Below are 20,918 nucleotides of genomic sequence, written 5' to 3'. Positions count from 1 at the left end.
AGTTTTTTCTTTAGTTCCTGCAAGACTTTAGGGAAAAATTTTCGGGGAGGCGGTCATGAGACAAACATGAAGATAACATTAAACACTATGGTACTTGAAGTGAGAGACACAGGATGGCTGAATCACAGCAGTGGCATTGGAAACAAAACCTGGTTTTGTAAGAATACCTTGGAGGACTTGCTAATGTGTAAGGGGGAAAGGAGAGCCCAAGTTTCAGGGAGTAGTAGAATGGTAGCGCCTTTTTGTCTTTTAATGAGAGAAAGACTAGGAGAAGACCAGACTTGCAAGAGAAATCAAAATTCTTGTTTGAGACACATGAGTTTGAGATATCCAGTAGCCATGCAAGTGGAAATGTTGTAGACAAAAAGATCTGAAGGTCAAGGGTGAGCATATAGCACTCGGAGGACCAGTATGTGAAATATTTCAAGCCAGGGGAGTGGATATGATGCTACAGGAAAAGTGCCTGCCCAAGATGTGAGGCAATTTTATGATGGGCTGTTCCGACTATTTAGGCCCATAGGGCGAATACCGTCAGCCCAGAGCTCTCCACCTAACCTATTCTAGTTCTCGCCTTCCGCAGGTGCTACCTTAACTCTATCAGACCCATTTCCAAAGTGCTGGGATTATGATAGGTTGGCTTTGGTCAATTGTCCATCACTCTTCAATCTACAGTGGCTGGGAGGCAAGATCATGAAATACAAACCGAGTTGGGACTAGAGGCCCATTCGGTAAGAAAGTCAATGGTCATTGAATTTCATCCTGAGCAAACACTTCAACATTGGTCCAAAATTATATGCATCAGTTCTAGAATTTCCCCCCAAAATGATTTTTTGTTTTAAATCAGGTTATTACTGAGTTTTTGGTGTTTAGCAGAATCTTTAGTACAGAGTGATCCATACCACTACGAAAATGATTATGTCATGCTGTATATTATTACAGAAGGACTGAGAAATTCCAACTGCAACTTAAGTGTAAATAAAAACTAGACACAAAACCAATTCAGTACCATGGAGTCAATGCTGACTCTCGAGGTTGTAACTGTCGACTGGAGAAGAAAGCCTCGTCTTTCTCCCACAGAGCTGCCGGTGGTTGCCAACTGCTGACCACACGATCCCAGTCTGAGTGACCAGGACACACCAGGGCCCCCAATGTGTGCATAAATGCACCCAAGTCAAAACTCAAACCCAGCCCATTGCAGCCAAGTGAAATCTGACTCCCAGTTACCTGTGGCATAGGCCAGAGCTGCCCATGGAGTTTCCAAAGTTGTGAATCGCTAGGGAAGTCCAGTGATCTTTCCCGCGTGGAGCAAGTGGGGGTTCAAACTGCCCTTTTGATGAGTAGCCAAGCATTAAAAAAAAGTTTTATTAACACTTTATCCACATGTCATACAATTCAATAATTCACTCATATCCAGAAGAGTTGTACAATTGTCATATTCTATTCTAGAACATTTTCTTCTTCGTATAGTGCTCGCTCTTCGTGTAACTGTTTGTCTAATTGTGGCAATTAGAAACGCAAATAGAACACTCCCCGATTCCGCAGCTTCTACTTGTGCACGTCAGTGTCATTGATTATCCTCTGTGCTGTGCACCCACTATTGATGTCCTTTTCCAAATGAGTCTGCCACCACTGACATGAACTCAATGCCCCCTACATAACAACTCTTTCCCCTTCACCTGTGGTAACCATTGGTCAAGTATGGCTCCTTCGGCTTTTTGTGGGGTTTTCTCGATATGATATTCACATATCGTAGACTTCCATGGCTAAATCACATTTAAAATGAGCTGTATCATGTCAATCAGTTGTAGTGCTCCCTGCCCCCTCCCACATTCATTGTTTGCTCCTAAATCCCCTCACTCTTTCTATCTCCCACCCCAGCCAAGCATTTTTGTCTCCTTCTTCTTCTTTTAGATAAATAAATCCATTTCTTAGGGGCTCTTACAGCTCTTATAACAAGCTGTGCATCAGTTGTATCAAACATTTATTTGTACATGTGCTGCCTTCATCATTTTCAAAAGATTTTCTTTCTGTTTGAGCCTTTGGTATCAGTCCCTCTTTTTTTCCCCCCTCCCTCCCCGACCCTTCCATACTCATGGGGCCCCTGATAAATTATAAATTATTGTTATTTTCATATCTTACACTGCCCGCTGTCTCCCTTCATCCCCTTGACTGTTGCTCATCCCCCTGGGGAGTGAGGTGGGAATTATAAGTCATTGTAGTCAGTTCCCCATTTCTCTGATTCTCTCCCCACATTCCCCCTACCCTAGCCAAGCATTTTTAACCTTCACACCACCAGGGCGCCCTAGGACAGCCTGAAGATCCATGCCATTATCTGGGTTCCTCTATTTCAGGGTCCTCTAGGACCACTTTCAGTTTCGGGGCCTGACATGATGTCACGTCTTCTGGTGGATGATCCAGCAGGAGACCGACCAGGTGGAGACACAGACTCAGTACCTCTCGTGATGCCAGCCTGGAAGCGTAAGTACGTTCAGTGCCTGCGGAAGAATATCTTTTAGAATTGCAGTTCTCGGGCTAGAACCTTCGTAGTCATTGCTTTGTTCTCAGTTATTTTTCAATCTTCTGCTTGAGGGTACAAAGGAGACCCTCACCCCATCTCAATTATAATGTAAGAATCTCAAAGATAATTTAAGGAGGACATCTATTAAAGCTTGAAGGGCCACAGGCACATTATCTAGTGTAGGGAGGCGATTAGCTGGAGGTCGTAATGGCATTAGAGGAGCCACAGTCAGGGCACCACGAGTCAAATAAGGCCTGGGACAAAGGACACTTCCATGAATTCATGAATGGTGGCAGCTCAATACATCACAGTTACAGGTAGAGCTCCCAAAGCAGGGACAGCGCCATGTTTCGGACTACTACATTATGTTAGACAGAAGAGCTTACAAGAATGGTCCAGGGCCTTCACACCAAGCAAGTCAGACCACCACTGATGGGACATGACTCATCACTGTGAGGGCTCCCAATACTGTCCATCAAGGACACACCCAGGCAATCCTCTAAGAGAGACTGTCCCTCCCACCCCTCCATCTCCCACCCACCCCCACCCCAAACCTGCCAGGGTTGGCCAGAGAGGGATGGATTTTCCAATGCATTCTACAAGATTATCTACATGCTTGGTTAATGAACAGCCAGGGTGCCCAGAATTAAGCTCTAATACAGAACTCACAAACAGTAAGGATGCAGTCATCGGTTCACAGCAGTGTGTCTCTTCGGCTAACAGCCAAGTCTCCCTCTCTGGTCCTCAGTCTCTCAGCTGTGTGGTCCCTTGGTTTATGCCTCTATGGGCCAGGCAAGCCATCGCCCATTCATCCTCACTGTCTCCCCATCTCATGGTCTCAGGTGTGAGGGCCACAGCCCCTCTGCTCTGACTAGCTGTGGCTTCTGAGCTCTGTACTGTGTCTGATGCCTCTGGTCGTGGCTTCTGCTACTTCAAATGTGCTCTGCGCGTGGCTCTTCTTTTAGGAAGGCCCCAGGAATTCCCTCTGCTTCTCTTATAAGCAGAGGAATGGTTTTGATGGCCTTGTGGTTTTTGTCTTTCAGCAGGCCATACTCTCAAGGAAACAAAGGGTAGGGACTTGGTTCACACCCTCGGGTAAGGTAAAGATTCAATATGCACCCCACCTTAATCCTGTCTCTTAGCCTAGCAGACAACTCTCTCCAAACTGGGATTATAACCACAGCATAAAGACTAGAATTTATAGTACATCATGTAGGGATTATGGTGAGACAGGCCATAAAGCTACATCGCAATATAAAAGTCATAGTGAGATAGCATTTATACACCATGAAATTCATTCTTTTAAAATGTACATTTCAGTAGTTTTTTAACCATTTTATTGGGGGCTCATACAACTCTTATCACAATCCATCCATCCATCCATCCATTGTGTCAAGCACATTTGTACATTTGTTACCATCATCATTCTCAAAACATTTGCTTTCTGCTTGAAGCCTTGGCATCAGCTCCTCATTTTTCCCCTCCCTCCCTGCCCCCTCCCTAATGAACCCTTGATCATTTATAAATTATTATTATTTTGTCATGTCTTACACTGACCGATGTCTCCACCCACTTTTCTGTTATCTATCCCCCAGGGAGGAGGTTATATGTAGATCCTTGTGATTGGTTACCCCTTTCCACCCCACTTTCCCTGTACCCTCCTGTTACCACTGTTCTCATTATTAGTTCTGAGGGGGGGAGGGGTTTCTGTCCTAGATTCCCTATGTTTCCAGTTCCTATCTGTACCAGTGTGTACATCCTCTGGTTTAGCCAGATTTGTAAGGTAGAATTGGGACCATGATGGGGGGAGTGGGGAGAAAGCATTAAAGAACTAGAAGAAAGTTGTACGCTTCATCGATGCTATACTGCACCCTGACTGGCTCATCCATTTCAGTAGTTTTTTTAGAAGTTTCTAAACTACCACTATTTAATTGTAGATCATTTTTATCACACTAAAAAGAAAACCTATAGCAGTCACTTCCCTTCTCCCCATCCTCCACCTCTGGTAGCCACTAATATACTCTTTGTCCTTATAAATTTGCCTTTTCTGAACATTTCAATAAGGGAGTCAGACAATGTGTGACTATTTTTTTTACTTATTCCATTTGGCATAGTGTTCCTGGTTTATCCATATGTTATTACATCATTCTTTTTTAATTGTTGAAGTCTATACGTGACTATGCCACCTCTTGCTTATCAATTCACCAAGCGATGAATATTTGGGCTCTTCATGATTTCCTTTCTCTTGTGCATAACTAAGAATAGATTTTCTGGGTCATATGGTAATATTTTGAGGTAAAAATTAGCTGTACCTTTTATATTCCCACCAGCAGTGTATGACATTTTCAATTCCTCCACATCCTCACCAACATTTGTTATTATTGTCTTTCATCTCCTTGTGTTTTTGTTTTTTTCTTTTTTGTTTTGATTGGCCTTTCTCTAATGACTCGTCATATTGAACATCTTCCCATATGCTTATTGACTATTATTTAATCCCTTTAGTCAAAGTCATGACCTTTGAAGGGCCTCTTTAGGTTGGGATAAAAACCTGTTGGTGTCGTGGGTTAGGATTAGGGCTGCTAATCGCAAGGTCAGTGGTTCAAATGCACTAGCTGTTCCTGGGAGAAAGATGAGGCTGTCAACTCCAGTAGAGATTTCCAGTCTCAGAATTGCTCTATAGCATCCCCAGCAGGCAGACTTGACTCAACAGCAGTGGTTTGGGCTTTCGTTCAGGATCAGAATGAGAAATAGAAATACCAATGCAGCAGCATGCATATTCATTGCAACTCAAAGCCATGCCTGTGAGGGAGAAATGTTGAGCTGGCACAAGCCAGCTACACCTTGGCTATGTCTCCACAAGGCTCAGATTTTTCCTACAGTCGTTTTCCATTCATGGTCTTGCTTAATGAAATGACCCTGAAAGACTTTTCTCCATTACTAATACAGTAATCTCCAAAGAGAGCTCTAACTCATCTAAAACTGCCTGCATCTCCATCCATGCAATCTGTCCCTCCTGGAGAAGGTCGGCATTCCCACAGAAATTCTTGATTCAGACAACAAATCCCTCCCCCACCCTGCCACCCCCCAACTTACCGCTCTCTCCCTTGCCCAATCCAGTCCCTATCTACAAATGGTTGCACTTCTTGAAACCAAGAAACCCCCCAGACTTTGGGGCAGATGCTTGGATTTCCTTCTCGAGACTGACGTTAGCCTACCTGCCCCACAAGAATTCCATGGTGTTGATCCGGTGAGGCAGATTAGCCACAATTGCTCCCAGGTGTATTTCTCCTCATGGGGTATAACATCTACTCTGCCCTCAGAAGGAAAGCAAGCAAGAAGTAATTGTCTCTTTACTTTCTTTGTTTATTTTCTTGTGCCACTTGTTCTGATGAGTCTGCTTTTTATTTTGAATTTCAAACTTACAGAAGCATTGCAAGAATATTACACATCGCTCCCATGAACCCACACCCTGATCCTATTGTTAATATTGATTTCATTTGCTTTGTCGTGCCTTCTCTTTCTTTCTATAGCTCAGATCGCTTTCTATATATGTGTATGTATATATATTGATTACAAATTTTCAAAAGATACAATTTTCCAAATGATGAACTTACACATGATGGAGCTGGTTGCTAGTGTGGTCATTGAGAAAGGCTTTTGAAACATGAGCATAGACCTTTATGGAAATCTCCGTTTATAAAAGTATTTTCTTCATTTATTTCTACCAATTTAATGTGAGAGAGATACAAAATGTTCATGGACATGCTGAATTAAACGTTAATAGGAAAAAAAGAAAAAAGTTAATGGAATTAAAAAAATGAGTTGAATTATCCCATGAATGTTTTGAAGCTGCTTCACATACTAAAAAGGAAATTGGGTCTATTTTGTGATGAAATCTGGAGTCTCTTTTCCCACAAGTACTTCTAAGGTGTGTGTACCTCACTAGTGTAATAGTTCTCCTTAGAAGCCTGTCTGTTGTTTGGTTAAAAGTTGAGGGGGCAGGGGTGTGAGTTCAAGTCTGAAGGGTCACTAAGGGTCATGACCTCAAGGTTTCCTCCATCAGCCTCTATTTGATCAGTAAACCTGATCTTTTTCTCTGAATTTGAGTTTTGTCCCGCATTTGCCCACAAGACCAGCAGAACTGGATGGTGCCAGGTACCCTGACCCAATGTCTACTGGTCAAACTGTATAAAAGAATCCGCATCACAAGGGGATAATACAGAACAGAATTTCAACTTTTAGGAATTCAGACATTCAGGATGGCTGAACCCTTAAAATGATTGCCCTGAAATAATCTTAAACCTTCAACCAAAAATATCCCTTGAGGTCTCCTCTAAACCAAACCATTGTACTGTAGCACTGGCTCCAATTCATTGTGACTCTGTGTACAACACTGTGACCGGGCGCACCGCCCAGTTCTGCCTTACAATCGCTGCTGTCTTTGAGCCCACCGATCTAGCAGGCACCGTGTCATTCCATCTCATTAAGAGCCCTCCTCTTTTCCACTGACCCTCTACTTTACCAAGCACCATGAGTCGGCAGAGACTCAATGGCACTGAGCTTGGATTTGAGTTTGGCCCCTCCTGACAATAGGTCCAAAGTACATGAGCTGAAGTCTGGGCTTCTAAGGAACATTCTGGGTGTACTTCTGAGGCAGACACACATTGATGTGGGTCCTTTGGACCAGATAGGATGAAAGACCGGATGAGATAAAAAGTGTCATGTGATCATCATCTCCTTTTGCCTTCTCCTGGGATGTTAGGCAAGATTAGAAAAACTCAACCATCCTTGAGGAAGATGAGCAGGGAGCAATTGGAGGACCATTTCTTTCGGCTTCGTGAAGAGCACATGTTGATGAAGGCGTTTTCTTGGAAGCAACAGGATGAGCTCAAAAGGTACTGCAAGTTCTCCTTAATGCCAGGCCTGCAGCACACTAACTAACGAGGAATGTATCTTGCTGAAATAGCTATGGCAGAGAATGAATCAAGTTCAAGGATGTTTTATTCCCAAAGTGACTTTGGAAGCTCCATGGCTTGATTCTGTTTCTCTGGTTAACATATCACAGACTGTGGCCACAGAACATGAAAAACCAGGGGAATGTGATTTCAACACTGTAATAAAGCTTAAATGCTAAGCACTTGGTTTGCAGAAGGCCTTAAATCCAGTCTCCATTGAGTTATTGCTGGGCATTTATGAGCAACATTGAAAGCTTTGTTCTCAGACACAGTGACTTTGAAACTTGGTTGCTGCAACCTCCCGTGGCCAGTCCAGGGTATCTTTGCCCTGTTTAAGACTTAATAAAGAGGTCGCTATAAAAGATATTTGAACTTGGTTTATTCTTTTACTCTAAAATGACACACAGAGCAGGAGGCTGGGCAATCAGGCTGAACCCCTACTTTTATTCAGTTTCTGGTTTGGTTGTAAAAGGGGGCACAGGTGGCCAGATGGAGCAGTTCAAATTTCAGAGAAAAGAAGATTCGGTAGAGGGAAATTGGAGTTTTTGTTCTAGGTGCACTTGGTTCTGGATAAAAGAGAGACCAAATTCAAATGTAATGCAAATTCAAATTTCAAAATCTAATTTATAGGGACCCATTTATTAAGTTTCCAACTGGACAAAGACAAAACCCACCCAGATAAGGGAGACCATCAGTATGAGGCCTATCATGGCATTCAAAATGCACTATCATCGACTCAATTCTGACTCACAGTGACCCTGTAGCACAGGGTAAAACTCCCCCTGTGAGTTTCCAACACTGTCACTTTTCACAGGACTTAGAGTCTCATCTTTCTCCCGATGAGCATCTGGTGGTTTCGAACTGCTGGCTTTGCTGTTAGTAGCCCAACTCATAACCAGTACATCCTCAGGGCTCCTTCTTTCTTTCTTTCTTGTTCCTCTTGATGACATCTAAAGATTCATAGAAATGTAGCCACATAAATCGAACATAGGTAGCGCTGGCATAGTGGGCTATGCATTGGGTTGCTAAGTGCAAGATCAGCAGTTCAAAACCACCAGCCATTCTGGAAGAGAAAGATGGGGCTTTTTTACTCCTGTAAAGAGTTACAGTCTCAGAAACCCCCGGAGGCAGTGTTACTGGGTGCTGTAGGGTTGCTCTCCGTTGGAACTGACTCAGTGGCAGTGAGTGTGTTGCCTTTGTTCTTTTTAAAAATAAAGTACAAAGCAAACCATCACAGAATCCTGATTGGCAGCATATCAGCACATCACGGTTGCAGGCCAAAGGACCATGATTGAGACACACTCTTGAAGACAGAAAAACTTGTAAGCTTGGTTCAGGGCCCTCCACCCAAGGCAGTGGGGACTGTGTACAACGCATTCCTTCAAGGGCACACCCAGACCAGTCTCTAAGCACTCTGCATTTGTTACCATACTCCATCCTCACAACCCCTTGAGGTGGTTATCATTTCACTTATTCACGAGGACTTGCAGCACAGCAAGATTGTGTGGCATGCTCAAGGTCACACAGTCAGCAAATGAGAGAGCTGATGGTCAGTGAGACCACAGAAGCCACTCGTAAAGGTAAAACACCTGGCATTAGGTCCAGAAAAGGAGAGGGTTGATTCTCCACTGGAGCTAAGGCACAGTGTATACTAGATGTTTATTGAGGCATAGTCCTTAAAGCTGGCCAGACAGACAGGGGTGTGGAAGCCAATTACCAATAATAGAGAAGCAAATATTAAAATGTCTACTGTGCTACAGAAAAAGAGCCCCAATTCAAACAAATTCTGTCTACAGTCTTCCAGTAAGCCTTAAACAGAACAAAGGCAGGACAAAGGTGATTGTAGGATGAAGGGAAGCGCGTGAGGCCAGTGGATTTCAGCTGGCGCAGGCCATGGAGCCAATCGCGATGATGACAACCAAAGGGAATGATCGCAGAGCCAAGATTGGAGGCAGGCCAATCTGGCAGGAGGGGCTACGGAGGCAAGGAAAGAACCGTGACTGGGATGGTGTTTTCTTTTCACTAGATGACTAATGAGGGGCTCTTTTCAGCATGTTACTAAGGTGCTTCCTCGGTTCCCCAGGGAAGCCTGAGGGTAAACCCCACTGTTTCCCAGTTATAATGTACTTTCTTGAGTTGTAATGGACTCTTCCTGAGGGCAATAGTGCCTCTTCTTGCTTTCTAGAATTTTCCTTGGCCTCCTTGTTGATTTAAGGAGCCCTGGAGACATGATGGGTACAAGTTGGTGTAAAGGTGAAACTGAGGTACAGGGACACAGACAGACGTAACTGACAGGACAAGGGAGAGCAGAAACAGAAATAGCTTTTTTAGGGGGAGCTCCCGGACAAGATTCCGTGACCTGGGCCAACAGGTCAGGGGAGTCAGTGCTCAGTAGCTGGGGGCAGAGATTTAAAGGGTGGTGAGGAATGTATGGCATATGGGGTCTGGAGGCTCTGAGAATTCGTGTGGACTCCTTGCGGCTTTCTTTGGACCCAGAGCATCTGGTTTCACCGGTTATCTTATCTGGCGTCTGCTGCTGACCTTGGGGAGGTGCAGGGAAGCAAGTGCAGAGCCCTAACCTGCTTCAGATTAGTCCAAACAGTTGGGCTGCTAATCCCAAGGTTGGCAGTTCAAAACCACCCACTGCTCCGCAGGAGAAAGGGCTTTTTAGTCCCATGAAGAGGAGTTAGTTTCTCGGAAAATGATGACAACATATATACAGATGTGTTTGACCAAATGGATATATGTATGGATTGTGATAAGAGCTGTAAAATAAAATTAAAAAATAATAAATTAAAATAAAATTTAATTTTTAAAAACGGAACTAATCAGTATGAAATGAACAGGTAACACATTTACAAGAAAAAAAATTGAATTTCATGAAAATAAAATTGAGAGTACCTTTTGCTACAAAAAAACAAAACAAAACCCAGTTTCTCAGAAATGTACAGGGGCAGATTCTGCCCTCTTCCCGGGGGCGCGTGGCATGGACTAGCAGTCAGGCTGAGGGAAGCGTGTGCTGACATGCTGGCCTGCTCACCGCAAGGTCAGCGGGCAGAAATGGGCAGGGCTCATTTCCTCTAGTCCTGTCAGAGTGACCGACTTGAAAACTCAAAGGGTCACTATCAGTTGGAATCAACTCAGTGCCAGTGAGCTTGGTTTTGCCCACTGAATGGTCAGAAAGAACTCAGAAGACTCAAAAAATACCTTTAGGGTTCCCACTGTGGACCCCAGATTTTCCACAAGTGCTTTGGAATTCAAGCACTAATACACAACTCCTCCTCCTCCTTTAAAAACTTGGCCTGTGTGTTTTATAATATCCATCAATTATTAGTATAGGGGTAAACGTATGTCATTTAAAAACAAATCTCAGCATGAAATAGACTCAGGGAGCTCCCTCACTTTATTTCTACCGAGAGTGTGACCATCGCCACAGAGCACAGAGGGGCCACCTCCGTGTCCCTGCCTTCAAGCGGTTCCCTTGTATGCGACCCAGAAAGTTGAAAGAGTAAATAATAGCCCAAATGGTAACTCGTGGAAAGCGAAGCCACGTGCCGCTCTCTTTTCTTTTTTGCCCATCGGCTGAGGACGACCTTGCTCCGGGTGACTAGGGGCCGGGACTGGCCTGCCCAGACAGCGGTGCAGCCCCCAGAGCGCGCCCCGCGGCCCCCGGTGCCCCAGCACCCTGCCGGGGCCAGGCACAGCAGTTCACCTTCTCCCCGCCGGGCCCAGCTTCATGCCCACGTGGCTCGCAGACAGCTCCACACCGCGGGGCCACTGGTGTCAGAGAAGCCCCAAAGAGGTGAGGCTTGGGTGGTGTCCTCAGGGCTCACCCCCTGGGCAGAACTGGTTCGCCCCAGCCAGGGACAGCACCGGGGTTGGGTGTCACATAGTGCGCAGTGATTTGGGGTTCCAGTTCTAGCATGTGGGGTTCTGGAAGGTTCTGTTGCCAGTCTCTGTCTTCCACATAAATTCCAGGGCCAAGAGAGAGGCCGAGCTACACAGCCCCTCCGACGTTTAAGGAGCATGTGACAAATCACAACCCTAGTGCTGGGACATCCAGGGAAACCAGCAAACCGTGAGTTCTTGTCGTCTGTCCCGTGAGCTCTGTCCCTCCTGTAACTGGCATCAGAAGGTCACTAGGAAACAAGTGAGTGTGGACCTTTGAGAGGCCCTCGCAGGAGCAGAGGTGAAGGTCAATCCTAGATCAAACCTAAATCCATTGCTTAAAAACTAGAAAAGGAGTGTCTCTAGAGCTGGCTTCAGCGGAAAGAGAAATGAAGTTCTTTGTAGGCACTGACTCTACGTTGCCTTCTATTTTATCCCTTAGGTCATAATCCATTAATGCTTGACACCTGGCATCCGCATTTTATATGATTACCCTCCCTACATACCAAGATTATACTAACTCTTCTAACTTTCTGTTACACACCAGAGGACTTCAAAGAATTCTAGGAAAATGAAATGAAATGACACTGGAATTCCCCCCACACGTTAGAGTCTCCTCACAGGCACGGGTGTGATGTTAGCCCCCACAACATGACGATCTCTTTCTCTTTTTAAAGTTTCAAATCGTTTTACTAGGAGCGCATCCAGACATACCATTCCTTAGCTCAGTCGCATCAACCAGTATTGCAGCGGCTAACACGGTCCCCTCCCCCTTCACACGAGCAATTTCCATTTCTCCTTCTAATGTTCAAAATGTCGAATTCTAACAGTGCAGTTTCTTTCAACAGAGTCACAGAGAGAGCGAAACTCACCCATCTCTGCGTTCCTACCAGCGTCCACACGATGACCAGCAATACTGTGCAAGAAGAGCCGCCCAGGTCTCCGGAGGAAATGGGGTCCAGAGACAAAGGATTTGAACAGAGAAATGCGTTGGAGTGTGCTCAGAAGGTCACAGAGCTTCGGTAAGAGGGTAGCATTCCATGCCTCAAACCACAATGAGCTGTGGAAAATATTCTTGTCTTGTAATTTTTTCTTTTACCTCAGCAAGGAAAAAAAAAGAATGTTTGGGATTTAATTCTATCTGAGGAGTAGACTTGGAGTGCCTAGAGGGTTAAGAAATGGGTGAACATAACGGGAATATTTAAAAGGCCACGTTGGGTTGCTCACTGCCAGTTCAGCAGTTCAAAACCACCACCGGCTCCAAGGGAGAAAGCTGAGGCTGTCTGATTCTATTAAGATTTACAGTCATAGAAACCCACAGTGGCCATCGTACTCTGTCCAAGGTGAAAGCAACTCGATGGTAGTGAGTTTGGTTTTTAAAATAATTTTATTGGGGGCTCATACAGCTCTTTTTAAAATTTTTGTTTTATTTATTTATTCTTTTTTATTAGGGGTTCATACAACTCTTATCAAAATCCATACATATACATACATCAATTGTCACACAGCTCTTATCATAATCCCTCCATTCATCCATCCATCCATTTGTGTCAAGCACATTTGTTCATTTGTTGCCATTATCATTTTCAAAAGGTAGGGGGTTTTATGTATAATAGAAGATGTGTTGATTTACTTCTGTGTTAATCCGGGTTGACAAGAGAAGCAAATCCAGAGACACTCATAGGTGTAAGAGAGAACTTTATATCAAGAAGTAATAATGCATCAATAAAAGATCCCATCCAGATCAAGTCCCTAAATTCGATATTAGCCTGGAAGTCCAATATTAGCCCATGAATTCCTCCTCAGACTCACGCAGAACTTGCAGTGATGCCAAAGGCAGGAAGATCACATAGGCCAGTGGGTGGAAAGTCTTGTGGATCCAGTGGTTGTACATCTCCAGGGCTCTGGTTCCCATCAGCGGGGCTCCATGCGGCTTGTCATCAGGAATCTGTAGCAGAGAGAGAGTGTGTCCTGCCTCCAGGGAGAAAGAGAAGTCCCAGAATCCTCATGAGACGGCCACACCCACAAAAAGGGATCACCAGGCTGTGACCTGATTGACAGGCTAGATTCCACCCCTTCATTCTTCTTTATCAAGTTGACATGAAATTGTGTACGTACCACAACTTCATAAGGAACACTATTCATCTCCACCACCCAGCTATGGGTTCTCAGCAGTCACTGTGCACCAGGCTTTGAAGAACCTTCAGAACTGCAGCTGTCTAGACCCCAGCAACTACACATTAGTAATGTGGTGTGACTTCCAGATGATGTGATTTTGAAGATCTCTTTGGTGACGCTAATTCTAATGGACAGTTAGGCCTAGGGAAACCTGGGATAGACACAAGGGGTCCAACCTCCTCCCCACCCGCCCCCGTCAAAACCCCACTGCCATTGAGTCCATCCCAACTCCTACTGATCCTATATTGGGTTTTTGAGGCTGTTACTTTTTACAGGAACAGAAAGTCTCATATTTCTCTCATGGTGGCTGTTGGGTTTGAACCGCTGACCTTATGTTCGTTAGCAGAGATCCTTTCCGATACCTTTCAGATGATAAATAATCTCCTAGGCTCAAAAATGACCATCCTCCTTTGGAAGCTCTGTCCCTCCCCCAGCCTCCCCCATTTCTCCAAAGAAGCAAGGCTGAGACCCAGCTGAACTTCGCGAGAGTTATGGGGAGCTGTAAGCACCGCCGCTGAAAACATTGGTTTTCCCAAAGTAGACTTTCCTGTTGGTGGATTATCACATCTCAGCGGTTGTGACAGGCAATGGGAGACGGGCGATTACTGACCTCAGGTGTGTTGGGAGGATGAGGGAAAGCAAGAAGCAAGAGGGAGACGTTCTTACGGGCACGGAGTGGAGGGAAAAGGTGCTTCGTGTACTTTTGCTGACAATATTTTAGCAACTTCTTTCGGCAGAGATTCCATTAAGGAAAACGTAGAGCTGATTCGACTCAAGAAGCTCTTACACGAGCGGAACGCCTCCCTGGTGGTGACAAAGACACAGTTAACAGAGGTTCAGGAGGTGAGTCCCCCTCGTCTGCTGTCCTTCCTCCAAGTGATGATGGGTGGGGGCAGTTGGTTAAGAGAGTAGTATTACTTGGTTCGTTTTACATCTGGGGGACCTTAATTCAGAGACACTAAGTTACTTTTCCCTGGTGGCACAGTGGGTTCCGTGCTGGCCTGTTAAGTGAAAAGTTAGTAGATCGAAACCATCGATCACAATGAGGGAGAAATGTGAGTTTTTCTGCTCCCGCAAACAGGGTTAGAATTGACTCGATGGCAGCAGGTCGATTGCTAGTCCAAGCAAGGTCACACATGTTTTAGGAAATACTCAAATCCCAGCCTTGCAACTCAGCCTCGGTTTCTTCCTATGGTTTCTCTGTTGGGAAGAAGGCTCAAGCTGGCGACTTCAGTGAACCGCGTGCAGTCAGGGTGACAGGCCCCGCCAATGTGCACAATTAAACTGGAGGCGGAGAGCAGGAACAAAGGAGAGGAAGAAGCCTATCGTTTACTGAGCACTGTGCTAAGGAGCTCTGGTGGGTTAGGCTTTGGGCTGCTAACCAAAAAGTCAGTAGTTCAAAACCACCAGCCACTGCTCCTGGTAAGATTTACAGACCGACAAACCCTAAGGAGCAATGTTACCCGGTCCTCCAGGGCCACTCGGAGTCGGAAGTTCCTCCATGGCAGTGTTCTGTGTTGTTTTGCGGGGGTTTCTATGTGCTCGACCCTGTCCCAGATGTTTTACATTCATGATCTCACTTAATTAAGCCTGACAAGAGACGTCAAGGTAAATGCATTTAGCAGATGTGGGCACTGAGCCTCAAAGACATTAAGTATCTCTCTCGAGCTATGATAAGAAAGGCAGAGCAGAGCAGGATCTGAGGGCTGGTTTGGGGGCGCTAAGGCTGTGTTCTATTGTGATTTACCAACACAATCAAAACTCTTGTTAGGACCGTAGAGGGGACACGGAAGGTCAAAGGTCGAAGGTCGGAGCAGTCAGTCAGCGCCATTCTTTTTCCATCTGAATAGATTTGCTGAGTGAGTGTCAGGCTCGGTGCATAGCATCAGGATACGGAATTCCAAAGATACATAAGATACACCCTGCCTTCAAGGAGCTAACAGGAGAGCGGGCACAACTTGTAAAGAGATAGCAGTACCTGTTGCCATCAAGTCAATTCTGATTCACAGGGCCCCCATCATGTGCGTCAGCATAGGGGAGGCGAGTCATAAGAAGATCACCAGGCCTTTCTTCAAAGGCACCTGAGGGTGAGCTTGATTTTCCTAGTGTGTTACTCACTGTATCAGGAAGACCCTTAGATTAGAGCCGACTGTATTTTTTTACTTTTCCGAACGTTTTTTAATTTCTAAAAAAAGTTTTACAAACCCACAAGGGAACGTCATTTTGTTAAGACAGTGAATTACCCTGGGTTGGTTTGAGACAAAAACACAGCCTTTGTCAGGAGAGGGGAGTGGAGAGAGGGAAAAGAGAAGTGACCATGGCGAGTGGGTTTCCAGTGTGAGAGGCACCATTCGCTGCGAGCTGGGTCTGGCGATGGTTCCGAAGGGCCGAAGGCATCTTGACAAGACCACCTCCAGAGCTGTGTCTGTGTTCCCTTCATCTGGCTCACGGTGGTAACATTTAAAGAATGTGGAAACGGGTGTAAAGGTAATTTAAAGTTATATTAGCAACTGGCTGTGCTTATGGGAGTAGAGTTTTAAAAAATCCTCTCTGTCTCCCTTGTACTACAGGGAAAAGAGCGACAGTCGTTCGCGGTGGACTTGCTTTGTGCGGTGTTAGTAATGGCAGGGGCAGTGGGCAGTTGACCTAAGATGGTTGATTATCACGCACAATTTCATTTTTGAATGGTGGATGCACAATTTGTGTGTGTGTTTTCATCATTTTATTGGGGGTGCTCATAACATTTCATACATCAGTTGTATTAAGCATATTTGTACATATGTTGCCATCGTGTGTGCGTCTTTAAATCCCTTTACCTTTCTCGTTATGTTGTCCTTTGCAAATACTGAACTGAGCCTAGATTCCTTCACTGCTTAGCAGTCAGATCAGGGGTCATTTCCCTGGGCGCTGGAGTCATAAGGCTGAGTGGAGGCTTTGCCTCTGCTTCTTGGCCACTATTCTCAGCAGGTGATTTCGTTCTCATAGCTTCTTCTCTCATGGTCAAAGTTTAGATAGTTAGACCTGACTCTCACCTTTGCTGTGAGGGCTAGACGGGGTGATGTATGTGAAACAATGATTGTGAAGTAACATCGGGAAACACATATAACAGAACACTCAGCAACCGCTCCACACATGTACCTGTCGTTGCACCGGGCACTGTTTCTCTCTCTCTCTATCTCTCTCTTTCCTCTCTCCTTTCTGAAACAGCCTGAGTCATAGAGAGCATCTGGTTTGAGAGTCAATATCGCCTATAACCCACCAACTACAATGCAAATATGAATGTTTGACCATTCATTCTTTAAAAAAAAGAAAAGATATAATTTATTACTTTTGCAGACTAGCCGGCCAAGTAGGCTAGAGGAAAAGTGATAGTAATTAGTAAGTGACTACATAAATGTCTTGGTTTTTGGAAATTATTCACAATGTTTTTTAAAAGTTCTTAAGCATTCATGTTAGAGAGACAAATACATTCCAAACATGTATATCAGATGGATAAATCAGCCTAATAATGCTTATTTTTCTCTTCTAGGCATATGAAACTCTGCTCCAGAAGGTATTTAATAAAGATTCCTTGAGTCTCTGTTAACAATTAATCAAACCCAAATTCAAATCCAACTACGTAACATCAGAATTTAACCAATTAAATCAAAGTCATTATGTCATACAAATTTTAAGACAAATAGTGTTATTTTTAGAAGATATTCATTACATTATGTCCATAAAAATTTAATATGAGATTTGAGTTAAGAAATATTTGGAACAGTGTTTTTCAGCCCATCAATTACTTGGAAGAATTGTAACACAGGCTTAAAAATTTCTTGAATATTCTTCCAGCGTGTGTGAAGTGATTGAACACAGCAAAGGTTGTTCTAAATCTTCTTTGATGTGACTGAATATCAGACCCTATTTCATCCCTAACATGGAGTTGTAGATGTGGTAGGTGGTTGGGCGGGGAGGCACTGATGCGGACAAAGTGAGGCAGAGTTCTGCTGGGCTCCATCGAGACCACAGGCTATTTTCAGAAGCAGACCACCAGGCCTCTCTTCTTCTACCTCCATGGAAACGGATCCACCATGGGAACTCTGCTAGTACGGGTGACATAGTTTCCACCATCACAGTAACATACAAGCCATTGTATTTCAGCGATTAGACAAGTGGTGAAAACAGAGGGGCAATGAACGTGATGGGAGCTTTAATGTGATAGCTGGATGGAGCTGAGCACAGAGCCATGAAGATGACTCAGGACTGGACAGCAGGTTGCTCTGTTATACAGAAGCTTATGCCATGAGTCAGGCTCAACGGCAACCGACAAAGGCAAATCACCCTTCCCAGTATCACCAGCCACAGCTATTCCTCAGCCATGAGCCAGTACAGCCCACTGCCATTTAGCTTTTAGAGGCACCTGCTTACACATGGCGCTTCCCCGGGTGCACAGGGGGGACCGCATCAGTGTAAGAAGCGTCAAATAGCTTAGAAAGTTAAGGCAGCTTTTTTAAAGAGGTGGCACGTATACAGTCAGGGCTTCATCTGAACCCTGGGGCAATCAGGCTCCGTGGGCTAATTACAATAGCCCAGAGGGGATAGCTGTCACCAGATAAAGAAACGCTACTTCCCAAGAAAATACTGTACTAGCATAAAAGTAAACTGTCCACGTATAGTTCAAAGGCAACGGGGTCTTAATCAGCACGGCTCAGGTGGGCACCTGCTAATGAACATGAGGACAGCCACAGAGTGTCTTTCGCTTTGTCCAGAATCAGGGAGTCTTGGGCATAGCCCACGATACCCTCCTTGGTGAAGTGAATGAACTCAAGGAAGAACTGAGGGAGGAGAGCAAAAAGGCTGTCAGCTTGAAGACCCAACTGGAAGATGTAACCATCCTGCAGGTGACCCTGAAAGAGGTAAGTTACCATCATAATGAAAAGATACTGTCCGTTGTGAATTACGTCCCAATTTCAGATGTTCAGACAGGTATCTTATAACACCGAAATAGCACTCTTTCAGTTTTACCAATGAGGAAAGTGGAGACTCCTACTGGTGAAGTAGTTTTCTCAAGATTATAACATTGGGGGGCGGGGAAGCTGGGGTTCATAGTTAGGTCTGTCCTCCAAAGTCCGAATATCCAGCTTTTTCCCTAACAGTTGAAGCCTGGACACCAAGCAAACCCGCTTTAAAGAATCTTCATTAATGTCACCAAAAGTTGCTACTCCATATTTAAATAATAGTTTCTCACTCTTTCTCCACATTGTAGCAAAAAAGAGAGCACCTAGGCAGGGCAATCGATTTTAAAATGTTGTCTCAGGCACTTTACTACCATTTTAAGTTTCAGGAAAGAATTGAAGATTTGGAAAACGAAAGAAAATTGCTGAATGACAATTATGATAAACTCTTAGAAAAGTGAGTATCAAGTTGGGAGTCTTAGAGCATTGTTTGTGGGAAAATGTCTTCTAAAATGTTTTCTTTACGTCTTCTAAATTTAAAATCTCATATGTGGTACTGATTAGGCTTTTGGGGGAAATAGCCATCAGTATCGATGAATTGGATTGATGGGATCATGCTGAGTAAGTAATGTTGCATCCCTGCAATGAGATTCTATGCGACTGTTAAAAACGAGGCCTATTTGCATGTCCACGGTATACAAATATTTATTGTTGAAAGAAAAAAGCAAGTTACAACAGATATGTTAAATGCTGATGTGATTTATGTGATTCCCATGTATGGATATCCACCAACACTTGATGAGATTAATTTGGGGAAATGCAAAGACTTGGAGTAGGACAAAAGGACAACTCCAGTGTTATTTCATGTACTTTCATGCTACTTTAATTTTTACCACGAGCATATGAATTGATGTATGTCTTTTGTCATTAAAAGCCATGTAAAAGCAAAAGTCCCTTCTGAAGCAGGGAAGGCAGCAGAGGCAGACTGGGGAAGTTGTCTGAGTGTCATGGAAGCCAGTGATGCTCTTCAACAGTGACACAAAGTGGGGGAGGGGCCGACCCGAGATTCCCCTGTGACCAACACTGCGATTGCCCGATTTCCGTTATTATTCACCACAGTATACTTTGGATCACCGTGTGATGGATGTCAGGCAGTGCTGTGTAATCTTAGTACCAGCTACGAAAGTTGTTCTTGGGCCACATTCATTACAGCGATTAGACAAAGGCATAAACAGAATGAAATGTTTGACTACCAATGCCGCTTCGCGTGTCTGAATGTTCAACAATGAGCCATGTGTGGTTGATGCTCCACATGGCTCTGCTGGGTTCTTATTGAGGTGCCAGGGAATGGATTCTGACTCAGGTGCACCCAAGTCCTGCGGAGGAGAACTGCAGGCTTTTGTTTGCTGAAATCTGACTGCAAGCAGATTACTGAGGTTTTCTTCCACAGGACCTCTGGGTGGGCTTGACCCACAGTCAAGTGCAAATGGTTTGAGTCAGGTAGGGCCCTTGGGTCCAGAATACAGCCACTGAAGAGGGTAGTTTCTGCCCTCTGCCATGTACAGTAATTTACAAGTTAGTTCATAGGAAACTGTTCTCTAAACTGGCAGTTGTCGAAGACAGAGGGATGGAGTAATGCGAAGAGGAATATTGTGCACCTAATTTCTGATCAAGCAGGCCTGAGAATGTCTTGGTAAATAGCTCCCTGCTTAAAGAAAGCTCTCTTGCTGGCCCAGTTCCTCAGGAAAGGGGTATGACTTAGGGTGTCTGCTCAGTGGAATACTTGAGCTCTCAATTGGACCCAAAAGTTCCAAGGCAGTTGGTTAATGACAGTTACAGATCAATCTGGGGCAGGAAAAACCATGTGAGGGAATGAGTGACGAGCTAGGCCCAGGATATGCTAATACTGTGTAACAAAGGCATCTTACCACGCACTGCCCCGTGTCTGTCTGAAGCCTCTCCCCTCCCTCCTTGCTCACCATTCATTTTCAGCATGCTGGACAGCAGTACTCTGCCCCATTGGGGCAACGAGCTCATAGGTGAACAGCTACAAGAGAAAGTCTCTCAGCTGCAAGACCAGCTGCATGCTGAGCTGGAGGAGAAGAGAAAAATCTTACTTCGCCTGAACGACGAGGAAGGTAGGCTGGGTCTTGAAGAGTTTTCTCAAATGTGGCATCTTCTTCATCTGCTTTGGACAGAAGGAACTTGGGCCAGCATTTCTCCAACCCCCACAATTGACCTTATTCTTTTTGTTGAAATCTTATTCTTGTGTGGGTTACGTATAACTAAAATATGACCACTGGTTACATGTGCCAACAGGAAAACCCAACACCTATCTAACATGCAAGTGCGCTTCTTTCCATTTAAGGGGATGTGGAATTTTAAAAAATAGCTCTACTGCATAAAATCCATGTATACAACTCAATAGTTCAGTCGTATCAA

The 20,918-nt window shown here is 44.6% G+C and overlaps 1 protein-coding gene across 1 annotated transcript in view; it reads left to right on the top strand.

Moving 5' to 3' along the window:
• The first annotated feature begins 2,390 nt into the window (after positions 1-2,390).
• The window catches only part of RPGRIP1 (RPGR interacting protein 1), a 55,442-nt gene continuing 36,914 nt past the window's right edge, over positions 2,391-20,918 (top strand). The window contains 10 exon segments of the mRNA XM_075532232.1: positions 2,391-2,478; positions 7,281-7,413; positions 11,085-11,275; positions 11,452-11,562; positions 12,176-12,383; positions 14,277-14,382; positions 17,069-17,092; positions 18,291-18,437; positions 18,860-18,933; positions 20,469-20,614. Coding sequence (XP_075388347.1) covers positions 2,391-2,478; positions 7,281-7,413; positions 11,085-11,275; positions 11,452-11,562; positions 12,176-12,383; positions 14,277-14,382; positions 17,069-17,092; positions 18,291-18,437; positions 18,860-18,933; positions 20,469-20,614 — 1,228 coding nt within the window.

This window comes from Tenrec ecaudatus, chromosome 14, assembly GCF_050624435.1.
Source record: "Tenrec ecaudatus isolate mTenEca1 chromosome 14, mTenEca1.hap1, whole genome shotgun sequence".
NCBI lineage: Eukaryota > Metazoa > Chordata > Mammalia > Afrosoricida > Tenrecidae > Tenrec > Tenrec ecaudatus.
The sequence above is the reverse complement of the archived record's forward strand: the minus strand, read 5'-3'. Positions and strand labels throughout refer to the sequence as shown.